This window comes from Streptopelia decaocto, assembly GCF_964273445.1.
Source record: "Streptopelia decaocto genome assembly, chromosome: 3".
In the NCBI taxonomy this organism is placed as follows: Eukaryota; Metazoa; Chordata; class Aves; order Columbiformes; family Columbidae; genus Streptopelia; species Streptopelia decaocto.
The window spans coordinates 64186572-64199919 of record NC_138656.1 but is presented as its reverse complement, the minus strand read 5'-3'; the positions used below and the strand labels follow the sequence as shown (position 1 = coordinate 64199919).

Genomic DNA, 13348 nt, shown 5'->3' with positions numbered 1-13348 from the left:
CAAACACGTTTCAAGGTGTTTCATTCATCACAGGATGCTACATTCCCGTTAGTAAGCTCAGAGAAAACAGGTCTTTCTCCCCTAAGTTATTGCTAAGTGGGCAGTCCTCAGTGGCATCCATTTTGTATTTTATTCATTTGTGTGTAAACAGCATATATATAACATATAGATCGAGGCCACTGTCAGAGCTATTGGGCATGTGCTTTAGACAGTGTTCATCACAGGAGCAACAAAATGTCTTCAGCTTTCTTCTTATACACAGTAACGAAATGTTAGATCCCAAGCTAAATACAATATAGGCTAGACCATGGTTGAAAATTCTGTAAAGCCGCTGCAACATCCTGACTACAGCTGTAACACCAGGAAAGGGAATTGTCCGTGTATATTCATATTCATGCTTCCAAAGATGTAATACCATTGCCTGGTCTAGATGGCCAGGGAATATACTAAAATAGGCACCCAGGCTTACCACTTTGCTTTCTTTAACTAGTTGGAGCCAGCAGCTTCCCTGGTTGTCCCTGTGACAGATATCCCATCAAGGGCAGCAGTGTGCCAAAGGCACTATCTTGGGCTCAGTCATGCTCCCTGATTAAAGTTTTATTTTCATCACTAGCCTTCTATTCAGACTCTTTCTTTCCATATGCATGTACACTCAGCTGCCTATGCAGCTGAGCAGGAGCTGTTTTCGGTGTGAATTTTAGAGTTCCCTGGTACTGGACATAAAAGCGTTCATTCAGCAGGGAGAGCTGGCTTGGTAGGAAACAGAGGTAAAAGCACTCCAGGACATCAGCAATAAAGTCTTTGGGCAACAAGGTCTGAGTTATACATAAAATCTGGGACAAAAATAAATTCCACAGTCTTGCTTACTCAGAGGTTGTCTAACTGAAATTTAATGGTGTTTGAAGTTAAAGAGGTCTAGAAAATTGATGCATCCAAAATAGTTTGAGATCCAGTACTTGGAATTTGAAAGCCTAAAGATTTGGGCATAAAATCATTTGTGACTACAAGGTCTATGGATCTGTGGAACAAAGCACTGATTTTACCAAAACCACTAGATGAATGTGTTGGAAGAAACTTTATTTCCAAGGGAATAAAAAGAAAGCATGTACAAAGCAGGTTATGGACAGTTAATTGATCGTGATCTTTTTTTATATGCAGTCTTGTGACACACAAAAAAATAATTAAATGTTCCTACAAACAAGAAAAGAGGAATTCAGAAGCTTAAGCATGTTTTAAGGAAATAGTATAATTAGATATTGCTCAAACTAGATGATGCTCAAAACTATTGCTGTACATTTGGCAGGTTTCAAACTGAGATTTAATTGGTGGATATCAAGAAAACACAAATTTTTCATGAGTATTGATAGTTTCTTTAGAAGGGCTAATAACTTATCTACTTCAGTACTTAAAGTGATCTATAAATATGGAAAATTAGAATAAAATGTAATGCATCACTGAAGAGAACAACCAAATTATGTCACGTCGACATACTACATAACTCTTGTTCTTTGTCCTGCAAATTCCAGACTTGCTCAGGGAGAAAAGTATAGGACCACACAAGATCATTATTTCTCAGTTAAGCTCTTACATATATGCAGTGCAACACATGCTCAGATTTTGGTACTATATGTGTGGGGTAGTTTTATTTTTTGTTTTTAAGTTTATTGATTGATGATGAGGAAGTAAGCAGATACAGAGATCTGGATTGAGGAGAATTAGACACAGTGTGGGAATGACTGACGTTAGAGTTTCAGAAAATAATTCATCAAAGAGAAGAAGGTCAGCTCTTTGTAACATGAATTGTTTTCCTACAAAATGGAAGGTTTCAGGTTTTTTACTTAAAAAAACCAGAAACTGCAAATACCACTCTGTCAGAGATGTGTAGCTTTAAAATAGTGTGTTAGCTACTTTCACTTTAATAACATCCTTGACATATAAGCTGTTCATATTCTTCAAAAACATTAAGATATGTCTGAGGCTATTTAAAGCTAAACTTAACACAAAAGAAGAATCCATTATTTTTCAGAAAAAGTACAAATAATTTGACATGATGCCTTGAAAAAGTTGAATTGCAAAGGATTTTTCTTTTGAAACACTTAAATTATTTTTGTCACATCTTCTTTTAAAAGCATATCTTAATGCTCCCAGCTACTTTTTCAGTATGGCTAGTAGCTTCTTTTTGAATGACAGCACTTGAACTAACAATCAAATGAGCTTAAATGACCTAATGAAGTAGAATTTAACCCAGCTGACGGTTATAAAGCTATAACTTTGACTAAGAGTCTCAATAGTTGGTATTACCTCACAATCTGTAAATATGTAAAAAATAGAATATTGTGACTAATGCTTTCGTTTGAAAGGTATGCTGATTGTTTACACAAACAGTAAGGATGCACCCTTTAAAAGAGCAAACAGCATTTCTGGAGATGGACGCTTTTGACTCCAGTGCACTCATGACTGAAATGGGTGCTTTTTTAGCTGCCCAGATGTGTGGTACTGGCTATGCAGACCACAATGCAAAAAAACCTTTTTACAAATCATTGTAATCCTGCAAAGCTGTGAAGAAGAAATCAGTGTTCCCTATAATAGTGCTATTTTCATCCTTTATTGAGGATACATATGAAGCACTGATTATGACAGCTGTTTCTCAGCCAGCAGCAGAAAAACAGAATCTGTCTTGCAGAACTCTTACAATTGTCTTGAGAGGATGGGCTAGGTGAATCTCCTTCAAGAACTTTTCATATATAATTTCTCTAATTGTGAATTTGTACTTTTCATCTTCTGTTTAGGACTGCCAACACAACACAGGTGGTTCGTATTGTGATAGGTGTCTTCCCGGCTTCTATGGTGATCCTACTAAAGGGACAGCTGAAGACTGTCAGTTGTGTGCTTGCCCTCTCAATATACCTTCTAACAAGTAAGATGTGTACTTATTGCATATTAAGACTTTTTCACTTAGTAAGTTGCGTAACTTTTTCGTTTATACTTTTCCATGTACACTCAGGATTTTTTTGCATTTTAATCACATAATACATTCCGCAATCTAAACTTTTATTCTCTTTACAGTTGTTCAGAGTGCTTAGCTTCACAGGGAGGCAAAGATCAAGACAAATACTGGGTGAGAACAGGCTAGAAAGAACAACACAGAATTTGGATGACTGCTCTTTGAATCAATAACTACCATTTGTTTTTCTGTTCTCCTTAAGAGTAGTTGTTTCTAGTTTTAAAGCTGAATTTCCATATTTAACATGTGGAGTCTTTTAATAATTGAATTTAAAATCATTTAATGTTGATCAGATAAAATAGTGATTTCTTTTTGCTTTTAATTTTCCTTTTCTTCCAGTCAGCCTTCGGTGATAATGTTGATTTGTTTGGAGTCCAAATGTGAGTGAAAATATTTTGTCAGTGTATCTCAGAATAATCACTATGAATTTTTTTATTAGTTAAAAATAATAGTGAAAAGTTAATTAAAACTCTGATCTAAGAAGAAATGCTTCCTTCATTACAAAAGCTTGCCTGTGCTACTTACTACCTACAATTTAATAGACCAAGTAGCTTGAACATTTTTCATTGGCTTTGTCCCAGTCAGTACCTGGAAAATATCAATATCAAAATGATTTGATATTATGTAGTTGAAGAAAACTGTTTTGAATCTTGTCTGGTTATCTTTTCTTGTGCATATATATAAAAGAAAAAAAAAAGGAAATCACATGTATCTGTTTGAATTAGTGCGTTTGGTTTATGCTATGCAGTCTGCCTTCAGAGAAAAGGAGGCCTGGTGCAAGTAGTTCATGTCCAGACCACACAGAATAGCTGCTGTGGTACAACACATACAATAATTGTTCAAGAAGATTTGGAGCTGTTGGGTATGTGTATGACATGTTTGCAGTGCTAACTAATGACTGCCCTAATTCCAGCCACAAGTTGGATGTGCCTCCCTTCTGACAAGAAATCACTGGTAATCCACAGAAGCATTTCAGAAGGATCCCATCCCAAACTTCTCACACAGCTTAAAAGTTTTAAGTGGCTCTAGGAGCTGATAAATCCCCTGGAGATTTTGTTGTTGTTGTTGTTGGGTTTGTTGGTTGTTTTTTTTTTCTCCTTTCAGCCCTGCATCTTCTATTTCACCCCATTTTTCCCAAAACAGAAGTCAGATTTTGTCAATGAAGTGCTCTTTACTATTTAAGAGTATAAAGAGTACTTCTTAGGGTTTGCAGGGCAAAACACGTGGCTACCACCCATACAAAGAGGGAGCTCTGCCAGATGCAAGTAAAGAAGAGGACGTAATCCAAATGGCAGTGTGACAACGTAAGGCACGGATGAAACAGATTTGGTCTTAAGTAGTTGAGGCTGACGCTGTTGCCTACAGTGGCATTGTGTCCTGTTAAATTTGCACAGATCGGGGCAGGAATAATCTAAGTACTTATTAGCAGAAATTCCAGGGGATTGTAGAATGGGAACCTGCCTTCCTTCTTATCACAGCTCTTCAGTTGGTTTTAATAGATATACATGGGTTTATTATGTCTGCTGCACAGGTATGGTTTTGCTGATGTCCTCATTGCTTTCACATATTTAGTATTTCCTTGCATAGTTAATTAATTCTCTTTCTCTTGTTTGACAACACTGTACTGACAAAGCAGGAAAACAGTGTCACATTTATATCTTGTGCAGGTGTGCAACATACCAAGTCAAATAGATTGACTTTAGGTTTTTATTGGCAAAATGCCTGGAGACCTTTATTACATATTCATCCGAGTTCTGGCTGCTTTATTTTCCTTTTTTGAAATTGAACAGGAGAGTCTCCTTTTTAATATTTAGTTGTCTTGAAAAATATAGGTACAAAACACAGAATATAAATGTTCCTGAACTGTGAAACTGAGGGAATTCTGAACCCTACCAAGTTTAGCCCAGCATTAGAATTGTGCAATAGCTTCTTAGTTTTAAAATGGACAAAAGCAAAACTGTGAACAACATCTTTGAGATTTGCAGAACTCATTGTAAGGTTCAAGATCTCATGACTTTAGGATTCTAGACCAATTATTAAGTTTGTTTATGAGGAAATAAAGAGGTTGTTAAAGATCTAGTGTGTTATTTGAAGGTTGTTAAAAGTCTCGTTTTTCTTTCTACTTAGTTGGCAGTGAGTTTGGTATGCTAGGCATAATATATTTAAACAATCCAGATTCACTCACACATCTTTCACATGAAAAATAAAGACATTTCTATCAAACTCATGTCACCGTACAGATGTAGTATATGTCATGTTATTTCTGAATAATCTAACAATTGACTAATTTAAATACAAATAAATAGTTCTAGCATTTAATTCCTAACATGGCATGACAGGGCATCTATAGGTCTCTAAGCTTAATACTAAGTTCCTGGTTCACAGCTAATATAGTCCATGTAATGAACCTCTGAGATATATTTCTATTAAGAAATCAGTTTTGTCTTTTATGGAGTGTTTTATTTCCTTATGGTGCTCATAATGGTTCCCATCACTGTTTTCACAGCACTTGAATCTTTTTCTTTGCAATGCCACATAAGGTGGAGGAGAACTGTTCTATCCATTTTAGGAATGTGGTGGTGATGGTGTTGTTCTATAGTTAAATTAAGCTGATTTGACTGCTGCTCATTCCCTCTCCCGTTTCCTAATGGCAGCAGTTTCCATATGCAATCACAGAAGCTAATCATAAAACTGCCTTCTGAAGCACTACAGTGATAAGTGACTTGCCACATGTCAGAAAAGAATGCTTGGCTAAATCAGGAAACTAAAATTGTCTAAGCTTGTTTTGTAGATCCTGGGTTATATTTGTACTTATACAATGCAAATGAGATCAATACCTGTATTATAAATGGCATTTGTAATGCATTCTTGACTTCTTGTTTATTCTCCTTAGTACATTGCAAACTATTCTAACATTCTTAGTCTTTAAGGAGTTTCAAATAAACTGGAGTTTGGTTGTTGTTTTTTTTTTTTTTTCTCATAGAAATTATTAGACATACTGCTATCTAATTCCTTCTACCAAATGTAGATGTCTGGTATAATTATTGCTTTTCTTTTGAAGTGGAGATAAGTTTTATATGGGTAATGAAGTTCCTGACAGGAATGCTTTATCACTGGAAATGGGAGATAAAAGATATCTCACTCGGCCTGGGAAGGTCACAAGTAAACTCATAGCATGTGAACTGGGAATTTGGGTTTGTATCAGGATTTTAATATTTTCTTGGAGAATCACAAACCTATTTACAATATATGTTTTCTATAATGTACTTGTAAGCCTTTAAGAAGCCCTGTCTCCCAACATAGACCTATCACATACGTGCCCATACTGTGTATTCATACTTGTCCCATGTCCTGGCTGGTATTTGTGTTAATTATGTAAAAACTGAAAAGAGTGATGATGAATCAAGAAGGACTACGATTTTTGAAGCTTGTTTTGACAGATCAATATACACTGTCTATTAGTATTTATCACTAATGAGTCATAAGATTCTAAATAATCAGGAAGATATACTGGTCTTTTCCCACGCTAACATCATGTATTTTCTTTATAGTATGCAGATGGGAATTTCTTAATATATTAATGTTTAGCGTTGAGATGTGGACTGACTACTAAGTCCAAGAAAGGATCAAAGGCTGCTAGGTCTGAGCATAACCCTTAAAACATGGAAGTTCTGCTATTCATTATTATTGCTTAGTGCTGATAAGTACTTAATTATTATTATTATCTCTAAAATTTATGCAGCTGGATTCAGAGCTCTTGATGGAACTGTGGTACAGTCAATCTTGTGCAAAGCAATAATGAGCTGTGATAGCATCTCCACGAAGTTTCCCATGTAGCTCTTAGAAAGAGTGAGTTTGGGCCTGACAAGCAGGATCTTATTTTAAATAAATCAGGTGCTGCTGATTAGATTCAATGATAATGTGTGCCTCTGATAAAAAATTGCTTTCATTCCTATTTAAAAATAAAATGGACAATTATTGTTTTTTCAACTGGGTCCTCATGCATTTGTGAATCTATTCTTAACTGAATGACATTGCAAAATAACACAAACATAATCCTTATGGGAGAGAGGAAAATCCCAGTACCTGTCTCTGTTTACTGGACCTCACCTTCCCACGTTTTTCTTACTGATCTCTTATGTCTATGGGATAACTTGCCCTACGACAGACAAGGGCAAGACAAGGTATTTATTAATTAAAATAATCTATAAGAGAAACGGAATAAAGAGTAACTAAGGTCAGATCATAGGGATGACTACTGAGAAGTATGTCCAGTCACCAGCAGTTAGTCACATTACATGATCCTAATTAAGCTTTTCTGTCTTCCCTGTACCTATTATTTTCCAGAAACTTTCATCGTATATCCTGCTTTAATTTATCTGAGGTCAGATTATGTCTCTCTGTTATTATCGTAGTATAAATTTTTACTTTGAATATACCTTCCTTCTGATGTCTTTGTGAAAGAAATATATTCCTTCTCAACTTCTATTTTCCTAGGTTAGAAAAGCTAAGTTTCGTGTCTTCTTTCCAGAAAGATGCTTTGTTTTCCTGTTGTGATGAGTCATCCCACTATGCACCTGCTCCCATTATTTCTTTTTTTTTTTTTTTCTTTTTCTATTTTTCTATTTGGTTTACCAGAACTGATTACCATTATTTAGATGAGGCTGTATAAAAGTACTCTTATGTCTCTGTCTCTAGTTATCATTCCCAAATGACAGAAGAACAGGTTGCCTCTTCTGCTGTTTAGTGTCTTTTAGAGTGTCAGGAGATTTCCTCACAAAATGTGTTCAGGAAGGAAGATTATGGAAAGCAAAATGCTAAACAGTGGGGAAGCACAGTTCAGAGTTAAACACGGGCATCGAGAGGTGGAGCTTGCAAATGCCAACAGTATCCTTATTTATTTATTTAAAAAACCCCGACAACTTAAAATAAGTAGAGCATAGCTTTCTACTCTGCAAGCTATTCTTAAACAGTGTGCCTGTCTGGCCCGTAGCTTAAGGTCATTGGCACGCGATTTACTCAAATGCACTCTCTGGGAAGCTTCCCCAAATATTTCCCTTTTTGCCCCTCCCCTTTCTTGTTCACTGGATTCCTTTCACAGCCAATTATACACAAAGTTAACTGAGCTTTCAAATCAGTTGTTCTTCAGAAAGATTTATATAGGGGCCACATTATGGCATAGATTGTTTTGCCAGGCCTTCGGGGGCACAAACAAACAGCTGTACATTCCTGCCTTTTTAATGGTATCCAGACCACTCGGTGGCAGGCTCAGGTCCCGTAATAACAGGCTATTGGGATGCTGCCATCCGTTACTCTATATTCAGTGTCGCAGAAATAGCAGAGTCATTCCAAATTCAATTTGCTGGAGTCAAACTTAAGCCTCATGTCCTAGAACAGAATCACTTTTCCTAGGCACGGTTTTGCAGATTAATGATCTCTGAAGTGGGAAGAGAGTTATGCTGCTAACCATCTTTTCTTTGTGTTTCTTCCTTGTCCCTCTTCTAACCCAATATCAACAACACAGCTTTAGCCCGACATGCCATTTTGACCGAAGTCGTGGATTAATATGCGATGAATGCCCAGCTGGGTACGTGGGACCACGCTGTGAAAGGTAAGCAAGCACCATGCTTTTAACCACATGAGATCCGAAACAGAAGTGCTGATCACCTGGAACTGTTCTACCTTTTTATTAACTTCCCCTTCTCATCCCCATTCCTGTGTTCTGAGACTCACTGAAGAAATTCCTGTGCATCTTCCTCTCATATTGTGTCCATGCATTTGTATATTTCTAGTGCTTGTTTTATTACTTTATGGTAAAGTGCAAAGCTTCCAAGAAGCATTTGCTGAGAAGTAAGTGTCTTTTTACAAAAATGATATTTCTAGCTTTTCTGTAATTTTTCTGAGGTTTTTATAATTATTTTGTCTCTTTTGTCGTTTGCATGTTTAGGACACAGTTAATCAAATACACAATAAATTACTAATGCCTCTTTGAGGGAAATTAATATGCAGTAAAAATACAGCTCTTCTAATAAGTTATTTGTTGATTCTAGCTACTTTTAAAAAGAATATTTTACATTCTTGTTGTTTTGAGTTTCCTATTGCAGTCTTTATTTAGCAAGTCGAAAAAGCTAGGTTTTAACAACAAAAAAGAAAATATTTTTTTTGTCAAACACATAGAAAAGCTCAATATATATTTCTTACACTTACTACTACCTATACAAAAAAAAACAAATTAAAAAAATATGTCTAGTCTGTCTTTGCTTATTACAGGTCTGAGTGACATGTTAGTACTGAGAGAGAAAGGTCTCTCCCCTTCTTATACCCTGTTATCTGAAAGGATCAAATGGAGAATTTAAATGAAACAGGAGGCTAGTGTGAGTCCTGGCGCTAAGCTCCAAAGAACCCCCTTCCACAGGAGGTGAGACCACAGACAAGGGATATCATCCCGGTGTCTACACACCTTCCGTCCCTTGGGATTTCACATGGGAGGAGCAGCTTTCAAGAGCAGCTACTGTGCCAGGGGATCTCTGCTAGTTGTTTGGAGGTCATGAAGAATCAGCATTGGCTTTGGCTCCATGATCCCAGTCCCCTGTGACCCTGCAAATGACACATTTTTAAGAGGGGCTGGGAGACCCAGATCACTGTCTAACACCTGACTAGACAGTTATGGAGCATGGAAACATGGCACATCTCTTTCTTGTAGGCTTTTGCCATTTGGCACTTCCCTGAGCTGTTTGCAGCATTCTCCAATGTAAACCCTAAAAAAAAAGTAAGGCCTCTGAATGGAGAATTACAATATTCAGGCTGGGATGAGGAAAAGTAGGAATGAACCAAGAGGAAGGCCCAACCATGATAGCAGGAACCTGACCACATGCTGCAAAGCACCCTCTAGTCTTTTCTTTACAATTTACATTTACAACTACTTCCTTTTAAATCCCCTGTTGTGTTCTCTCTGTCCTAAAGTGAAAGTACAGGCTGTCACCTGTTTCCTCCCATCATCACTGAGTCTCCTCCTGCTGCGTGCTATTTCTGCCTGTCTTTTCCTGTCTGTCTTGGAAGTCATCACCTTCTTTCAGCTAGTGGGCTGCAAAGTTAATGACGATGGGAATAAATCACATCAAGAGCACTTTGGTGGCAGTTTGTCAATGCAGGGTCATTGACAGCTTCCATTAGCAACAAGTGCTATTTCTGAGTGGAGCACAGGCTGTAGATGCAGTAGGACAGATTCTGAATAAGTGGCAGACTTGGATTTTAACCTGATTTCTGAAGGAAACAAGGCTAGTGTCATCTTTTTGTGCATGCCTGTCTGTCTGTCTGCCCGCAAAGACATTTGAACTTGTAGGTCAATTTCAACCAAATTTGACAGAAGGGTAGGAGCTCTCAGTGATTGTTGCTGAAGGTTTTGTGAAAAGAAGTGGCTGAATAGAGGTTACTAGATCAGGACATGTCATAGCTAAGGGGGAGAACACTGTGTGAACTCACACCTGATTAAACAGCAGAGAATACATGAGAGAGAGAATGAAAGAGACAGATTATTAAATGTTCTGCCTGTAAGAAAACTTTCACAGGGCAAGGAAAAAGCGCTGCTGTAGCCTGAGGGGTTACTCCCTGCTGAATAGTAACATCCTGCAGCAAATAATCAGCCCTTAGCCTTGTAACCATGAGATATAAATCCATTGGAAATTAGGCCCTTAAATCCAATGCTGATAGAACTATTTGCTTTTAATTGTAACAAGTTGCTTGGAAATGCCTGCAGTTGTCAATAATGATGAACAGGAGAAAGCCTGTCACCTTTTGCTATTAATAGTGATTGTATAATTGCTAAAAGAATTTATGTGAAATTCTCTTTCATTCTAGCAACAGTAAAGTGGCAAGTGATCTGAACCACATGATTCTTTAACTGAACAGTCCTAAATTATCATGAAGTGAGCATACTCAGTCCTGTACTTATTTGGACTCCAAAATAATCCCCTACCTGCTAGGGAAATAAGATCTTTTATTTACTTATATGTATATGTATATTTTACACCCGAGTTGTCAAATGTTAAAAAAAAAATTGCTACTTCTCTCACTTGAACTCTTCAGGAAAATTTTGCCAAAAATTTCTCAATGTTCCGAGGAGTCCAGCTCATAACACCATCAAAATAATTCCAGATATAAACTCTGTTGGAATTACCACATATCTATAATTGAAGAGAAAACCTAGCTTCCCCGTTTAATTATTTTCCCCAGCAAATTAGACTTACGTTCCTCCTTTGCTCACTGCTCCCTTTCTCAAGCAAGGGTTTATGAGAATGTCACAAAGCTGTCCTTTGAGCCCTGCAAATTTACATTATGATGCTTTGCATTTTCCAGCTACGCAGTCTTGATACAGACAAGAGGACACAGTTTTAGGGAAAGGAAGGAAAATGTGTGAGAGTCTAGCTTCTCCTGTAGCACTGCTTCATTTATGAATATGGTTCCCATGACCTTTTCCTCCTAGGAAGGCAGATGAGAGGTCAGTGTAACTTAAGTGAGAGGAGAAGGGTGAGCTGGGTTGTGTCCTTCCTGCCCCAGTTCTTCAGGTATAGCACAGATGTCACCAGCCACAGTCACTTGTGAGTCCCTTGGCTTCAACCTGCTGCTCCTTCTAGCTAATATAATTCTTCCTCTGGTGCCAGAAGTGCAAATCTGTATTGCAGTGCTGATGGGAAAAGGGTCAAATGTTCAGGAGATTTGATACAACAAATGTGTTACGCAAGATTGTTTACAGCTTGCAAAGTAGGCACTCTGACATTAGAAAATGCAAGATTTATGGTTGGTCATACAAGAATAACATCTGTGTTGTGCACCTGACTTAAGATTTTTAAACTCTGTGTTCACAGGCTTTTTCTCCACAGAGCTTTTACCCAATTTTGTACACAGGTTGAATGCACATAAGCTCCAAAGCAACTGTAAAAATAGTGTTGCCAGGCTTTAAATTGTTTGGATTTACAGCCTAAATTAACTCTGTCTTGAAGTTTTGGTTGGTTTGTTGTTTGTTTGTTTTTTTCCCAGTAAATAGAAAGAAAAGTATAAAATAAACCTGTGTTTGTGTGCATGGATGTGTATGTACACAGCACCATACAAGCTTCTATGAAGAAAATTAACTCCATCCTAGCCAGATCCAGTACACATACATACACATATATTTATGTAGTAGTCCTGTATTTGGCATCAGTTATGCCAAATAAAAACAAATGATGTTAGTCTCAGACACATCTGCATTTGAGAGTAAAGGTGGGCATAGAGGAGGAAAGAAAAATATGAAAACAGCCTTTCTTCTCTGCTTTTATTCCTGGTTTTGTTTATTTTTTTCATCCCAGAGGTGTTCTGTTGTACTTACTGGTCATTTATTTAGATATGTGCTTTGTGTTATACATAAATGTAATTTTCCATGCCACATACATTATTTTTTTTTTAATATGAACCTTGCCAAACAGGTAATACTTTGAATCTGAGAAGTGTAGCTGAAGTAGAAATGTCCTTAAGGGAATGAAGATGGAATTAGTGAATTAATCTTCCCCTGCAAGAAGTGTGAGAAAAAGTGGAGGAATTTACACATAGGTCTATGCACGCAGTTTTGTTTTAAGCTTAACTGGTTTACCCCTACTTTCACGATCATCTTGAATCTGGATTTCAGGATATGTATTTATATAAGTAAAACATGGCTATGTGATGGTAGTGGGTTTTGCTAATTTTAATTAGCAAAGTCTAAACTGATGGGAATACAAAGAGTTATCAAGGTCTCCTGTTATTAATAGAAGGAAATTATTAGCAGAGCATTTCTCAGAAATCCCTAGAGTATTTTTCCTCTGCGAAGTGCTTGGTAAGTTTCTGTGAATGCTATCAGATACAGAACTAACCCCTAAGTGAAAGAGGAAAATGAATACACATTAACTGAAATCAGATAGGTTAGTAGTACCAAAAGATACAGATTTATGACAAATGTGTCAGTAGTAAGTGAGAAAGAACTCAGCAAAGCATGGATGAACTTCATGCATCATCCATTTCAGGTAAAAGAAGATAAGTGCATAAATTATGCAGTCATTCTTTGGCTTTGATAAAACATGGCTATTAACTGTAACATGTATTAAGACATTCCTGGCCTTTGTCACTGAGATACCATCGCTGAAAAAAAGCCAACTTGTTTTGACAAAAATAAGCTAAAAATCAGTCTTTTGTGATTGCTGAGATATCCTCCATACAAGGAAAAAATATCTATTTCTTTGCAGATAATACAGACACAATATGTGTCTGCATTCGTGACAGGTTCTGTAAATAAAATGCCTGAATTATTCTAATGATGAGACTTTAATGCATTGT

The 13348-nt window shown here is 36.9% G+C and overlaps 1 protein-coding gene across 2 annotated transcripts in view; it reads left to right on the top strand.

The window, feature by feature from the left end:
* Positions 1-13348, top strand: part of LAMA2 (laminin subunit alpha 2) — a 359087-nt gene that overhangs the window by 206634 nt on the left and 139105 nt on the right. For both annotated transcript variants that reach the window (XM_082048323.1, XM_082048322.1), the window contains exons 17-18: positions 2790-2917; positions 8529-8615. In XM_082048323.1, coding sequence (XP_081904449.1) covers positions 2790-2917; positions 8529-8615 — 215 coding nt within the window. The remainder of the gene's footprint in view (positions 1-2789; positions 2918-8528; positions 8616-13348) is intronic.